General features: G+C 43.7%; 1 protein-coding gene across 2 annotated transcripts in view; it reads right to left on the bottom strand.

The window, feature by feature from the left end:
- Positions 1–5994, bottom strand: part of GOLIM4 (golgi integral membrane protein 4) — a 30062-nt gene extending 24068 nt beyond the window's left edge. For both annotated transcript variants that reach the window (XM_018079255.2, XM_008929998.3), the window contains exon 1: positions 5783–5994. In XM_018079255.2, the coding sequence (XP_017934744.1) occupies positions 5783–5969 (187 nt within the window). In that variant the 5' untranslated portion in view covers positions 5970–5994. The remainder of the gene's footprint in view (positions 1–5782) is intronic.
- Between the last annotated feature and the right edge of the window lie 6 nt (positions 5995–6000).

Below are 6000 nucleotides of genomic sequence, written 5' to 3' on the forward strand. Positions count from 1 at the left end.
CTCCTCTCCCAGCTCTGAAGTGTCCATAAATCCACACAGATCCACCACTAACAGGCTTTAAGGGGCTTAAATCATGATCAGTGACAAAGAGTTTTGGGATATAGGCTCTGTCTTGCATCAGGTTGGTGGCTACCAGGCTCAGTGTTAAACTGGGGAGAGGGAACATCAAAACCCAGGGAATAAACCCACCCTGTTACCTCACACTGCTCAGTATTCCCTCTGACTGTGCCCTGTGATCTTCAGCCCAGGTTCCAACCTGGGTGCAGATGGAACACTCCGGTGCTGAGAGAAATTTATCCTGAAAGTATCATATCCACCAGGAAAGTGATTTGAAGCCACTCAGGCACGGGTTGCAGGAATGAAAAACAAATACAAACACGGGCACTTGCTCAATTTATCTGTCCAGTCATGGAATTTTGCTGTGGGAATCTTACTCGCTATGGACCTGGAAACAAACTTCCCAGAGTTAACTGACTGGAACAGAACTCAAGCACCTTTTCTGCATTCAGGTTATGAAGCAATCTTGGTAATTCTAAATAACCCAAAATCTTAGGGCTGAGCTTCCAAACAGACATATCTTTCTAAAGATACATTTTACATGTACAGATGCATGTATGAATATACATGACAGCATACAGCTCTTCAATACTAAAATTTCACACAGTTTCAAATGTTTCATGTGTTTTAAGTATTTAAAACATTAAATACCCATTGAAAACGTGAATGGAAGTACAGAAGGCAGATTCTTAGAGGAGGTTACAAACCAAAGTGTCCCATTTCAGGAAGCCAGGTAGCAGAATTTGGGATGATGTATCTGCCACTTCGTGCAGCCCTGCACCTGATGTTGAAGTACATTTGTGTGCCAACAGCACACACACAGAACCAATCTCTGCTATTACAGTGCTGCCATGGATCTCCCAGATCTCAGATAGCAGCAAAACACAATAAAATAAGCACTGTAGTGTTACATGCAACCTGAAACTCACAGGAATGACAGGAATTCAGGTTGTTATTGTGGAGAACAACCAACCACACAGGAGCTGTGGAGATGTAGCTCTGCTTGTATGATGCATGTGAAAAATAAGCCATCAAAAGTTAGTTCTTCCTAGCTCTGCCAGCTTAAGGTACAAGTTTAAATAGTGTATTATCAAAGAAGGGTGTGAGAGTGAAGTACATCCCCATCTCTCTGTGCTTCACTGAGAGCAGCTTTGGCATCTCTGTAGTTTGCATGCAGACATAATAAATATTAACCACTAAAGTGACACAGAACTATGATCCAGCACTGGGATACATTATGCAAGTCTACATACACAGAGCTGCTCTGGATCTGATCAACTTCTGGCAGGTCACATCCAACAGGGGTCCTGGTCTGGGACAAATGGCACAATGGGCACAGAGGAATCTATATTATCTTTTCAGCTGGTGCTTTCTAGCACTGGATAAGAAAGCTTTGAGGAAATCCACACCTTGAATACTCTCAAGTTCAGAGTCCCTGCTGGGCTGGCTCCCAGGATTACAGCCCAGTCTGAGGCTGCACAGGGACTGCTCAAAGCTGTCAGATACATTCAGACTCTCAGAGAAAGAGCAGGAAAATTAAGATAGTACAAAGCACTAAATGTAGGTTGTTATAAGGATTAGGGATTAAAACAGATTAAACAGATTAAAATAGTACTTAACACCCAGAGGATGAGAAGACAGAAGCTGCAAGGGCTAAAAAGACATTTGTAGATACATTCAATCTTGCAGCAGTCACAGATACAATGAGGTTCACCCACAGCCATCTGTGTGTTTCTGTTCTAGCAGCTGAAGCCTGTTCCTATAAAGCCAATAGTTCAAGACTTAGTTTGACACATCTTGGTAGGAGGCAAAGAGCATCAAGTTTTGGTTTTATCAATTGAAGAAATACTAAGCAAGATTATCTTCACAATTCAAACATATAATGCTCAGAGAATGAGATTTAAAAATAATCATCTTAGTGGGAAGATCAGCTTCTCTATGAAAGACCTTACAGATCACAATGACTTTAGATTTTCTTAGCAGTCAAAAAATTTTGTGACATCTCTAAATTTTGCCCCATCTCTAAATTTTGCCCTGGTACTCCATCTGAGGGTTGCAAAAGCAGCCCTACTTTCTCCATGCCCAGCAGAAATGCCAAAGTTTGATACTCTTCTACAAAACCTTCTACAACATGAGCTTCTAAAGGGGGTGAGTTTAAGACCCCAGCTTCTCCACACCAGTTGTTCTTATTGTGTTCCCCAAGTCTGCCATCCTTCCCATCACACCCTGCTCTTATTCCAAGGGGCACAAACACTTCTCAGCTGAGTAGCTGAGGCTGTGCACACCAGAGAAGGCAGAACTCCCCACAACAGCAGCCATGTGCAGCTCTCTTCATGTGTTAAAAGATTTTGAGACCTCTTCCTGCACCATTTCTCAGTGACCTGTACATTCTGCCTTGGTAGATGAGAGCTGTTTTCCCATGTATTGAGCCTGTTTCACGTGCTGTGTTTGAGCAAAACACAATGAAAGCAAAAGGCAATGAAAAAGATAAAAATCTAAGTCAACTGGCTTTTCCAGCAAAAGCAGAAAGCACAGCTCATTCGGGCATGAAGAACTGGGAAGTACCAAAAAGAAGGTTCTTATTACCTACATGGATGAAAAAAACCCTAAAAACCCAGGAAAAACAGCAGAGGTGACAGGAGGAAGTAAAGGGAGCTGCACTCTGAGCTACAGCTGAGGATCCTGATTGAGATTGTGGGCAGACCAAAGGCACTCACATCCCAAACTCCCACCGTGCACATAAACTCAGGAGTTGCCCGTGATCCTCAGGCATTTCACAAACAGACTCAAGTTTCACCCACAAGCCCTGACAGTGCTCCTCTGTGAACAACCAGGAAAGCAACTGCCTTTGCAGGCACCAGCAGTCACAACAAAACCCTACAAACCCTCAGATAACAGGTGATATTTCACTGTCACCCAAGCATTTCAATGCAGTCAGACTTCCAGGAGCACAGCCAGCATGCCAGGAGCCTCAAAAACACACTTTAAGAAGTTTATTTTTTTTAGTTTATATTTAAAACAATAAAAGCTTCCTGATGAATTAGTTGTTCAGGATGTGGAAGTCCAAGATATGTTTCTCTTCTCGGCTTGTAATGAGTCTGAAGTCTGATTTAATCACCCAGAAGAGCAGTGAACACCAAGAAATCAACCCCTGTTGGTACAGCAACCTCCTGTCCTCCTGGCAGTGCTACGTCAGTGACTTTGCCCTTTAACTGGTTCCTGTTTAAAAGATTTCCAAGTGTTTCCATCACACTTCAGGCCCCAAAGTCACCTCTAGTCCAAGATCTATAGATTATGCTTCATGGAAAATAAAAGTTGTACTATGTTAGTAATGCGCTACTTTATTTTGTTGTTCCCATAAAATAATAAACTCGAAGAACAGCTGTAGCTCAGATATTCTTAGAGGTGTTTTCTATGTGGCAACGGGAACGCTGTTAATTTAAAGTCCGGGTCATTTAAATTCAAAAGTCCAAAGTGCAGTCACGTACTGCACCTGTAAACAGGATTTTCTGTCAACATTTTACGCTGCTTCGAACTCTCGGTTTAAAGAAAATTCCTTCCTGTTGTTCCACATGAAAGACTTAAACAGGAGAGGTTCAGAAATGGGATTGGTGTCGGACACCACCAGTTCACACCGTGCTTGTGTCTCTCTGGCTGAGCTGGGCTCAGGCACAGGCTCTGAATTCCCCATGTTCTCCTCACTAACCAACTCCTACTGCAGAAACCCAGGTGATTTTACAGGGTAGGCCACTTCAGAAAGAGTCATTAAGAAAGGGAAGAAAAGTTTATTTCCCAAATCCTCTGAAGTCCACAGGCAGATACCTTCCCTTTACTTTAGTGGGACATTAGGCAGTACTATGGTTGCTGCTGCCTTTAGTTTGTCTCTGGGCTCTCAGCCTCACCCTCTCTCAGGTGTAACAGCTACCTTCATAACACAGGAAAATTTAAAGAACTATTTTATTGTTACATTATATTTTTCCCTCCATTCTGTGATTTAATTGCTAGTAATTACTATTTTAAAAAAGGTTTACTGCTACCATACTTGGCATAGATAAAATCTCCTGCTTATTAGGCTTGATAGACTGGCCTGGATCCCAGAACCATGTGAATTTATTGCACTGATTGTGAAATCCATTAATGTTATCAGATTCTGGTCAATATTTTACATTTCCCATTGATACACTGAAACAAGCAAGAGAATTACATAAGGCACAGCTCTGTCACCACATTTGTCAACTACCAATTGCCTGCTGCTTCCATGAACATACTTGGATAGGTGGTGGCTACTGAAAATAATGTTTCAAACACGGAAAGTTAAAACTTAACAGTCCAGACCTAATGTATCAGATCCAGAGAATCTCTCCTCTGTGTTAGGATAAAGTTTGTTGCACATAACAAACTTTTGGTAAAGCCAAAGCAACAGAAAAAGCCAACTTGTCAAATTTCAGCTCGAGAACAAGATGTTCCTGTGTCCTCTGCAAATTCTGTTGGCAAATATACAGCCTAGGAAAAGTAGCCCTTTAGCCATCTGCCACATACCCATCTCCCAGCCAAACATTTACACCTTTTTTGTGACTAAAATGAAGGTTTCTGGCAGATATTTCCATGGTATTACTTGGAAAACGGCTTGAAATTGAAATACTAAGTAATGATGGTCTCAGATCGTGACTAAACATATTGGAGTAACAAATCCCTGTAAGAGTCTAAGAGCATAAGCCCAGCTCTGTGCTCTCTGCATACAAACTGTGTGCTTCCAGGCATGCTTTTATGTGTGCTTCCACAGGGAAAGGATGGCTGAGGATCACCCTGGAGTTATGTGCTGTTACAGCTGCTACAGCAGATCCCTCTGATCCTTGTTTTATACCCTTCTTGAGAAGTGAAACTCTTTTGAAAATTTGCTCTGGGCTTGGTGCTGACCCGATAACCTTGCACTTAACAACTCGAGAGGTGCTGAGGTCTTGTACTTCCCAGACCACTGATGTTCCATGTATATATTTGCTGCTTTGCTTCTGATTTCTGGACATGCTGATGTCAGACACGGGCATCTTTTACCTTCAAGTACAGGACATACACATTTGGTGCATCCTTCAAACAAGATACACAAGGACCTGTATTTATGTGGCAGCTTTAAGCCAAGAAATTCGAAGTTATACCACAAGGAATAGATTAGCCTTATCCAAATAACTTATTTGAACTTCACTTTTAAATTACCCTTTCAAAAATGCTTTATTAGAACACTCCTCTCCTCCCCCCTGAATTTATTTAAGTTTATGCTGCCCAGGAACTGCAGCTGAATGTTCAGCATAAAATTAACATTTCAATGACAACACAGGAGCACTCAAAAGTCCCACACTGGACATGGTCTGCACTGCTAGACGGGCAGCAAGCAGTCCACCTGTTTCTTCCATTCATGCTAGGAATTGCCAAGGGATGTACAGTCCTTTGGGAATAAGAGTCACTATAAAATGTGTGGGAGTGAGGGGGAATGAGAGTTGTCTAGGAATCCACGGCAAAACCTCAGCAGGGTTAGGATCCCACCCACGGTGAGATATCAGAACCCCACAGGGCGGAGGAAGAGAAGGGGAAGAAGCGCATTGGGAGCAAAACTTTGGGAGAGGTTGGACAGCTGGAGCCCAGACCTCCCGGAGGAGGAGGAGGAGGAGGAGGAGGAGGGTGCTCTGCAAGCCCCGGGGAAGGGCAGCCGAGGCTCCTGCCGAGCAAGTACCTTGTAGCTGAGCCGAGAGGGACTCCTGATGCTGCTGGTACTTGAGCGCCGTGGCCTCAGCCTTCCTGAGCTGGCCCTGCAGCTCGTAGTAGAGCATCGCCCCGTAGAGGAACCCGAACACCACGGTCAGGAGCAGCAGGCTCTGGAAAATCCGCTTCTGTTTCCGGGAGCACATCCCGTTGCCCATGTCCCCGGCGGGGTCCCGGGGCCCCCGCCCG

The sequence above is a fragment of the Manacus vitellinus genome, unplaced genomic scaffold, assembly GCF_001715985.3.
Source record: "Manacus vitellinus isolate BGI_N305 unplaced genomic scaffold, ASM171598v3 scaffold_45_pilon, whole genome shotgun sequence".
NCBI classification, from domain to species: domain Eukaryota; kingdom Metazoa; phylum Chordata; class Aves; order Passeriformes; family Pipridae; genus Manacus; species Manacus vitellinus.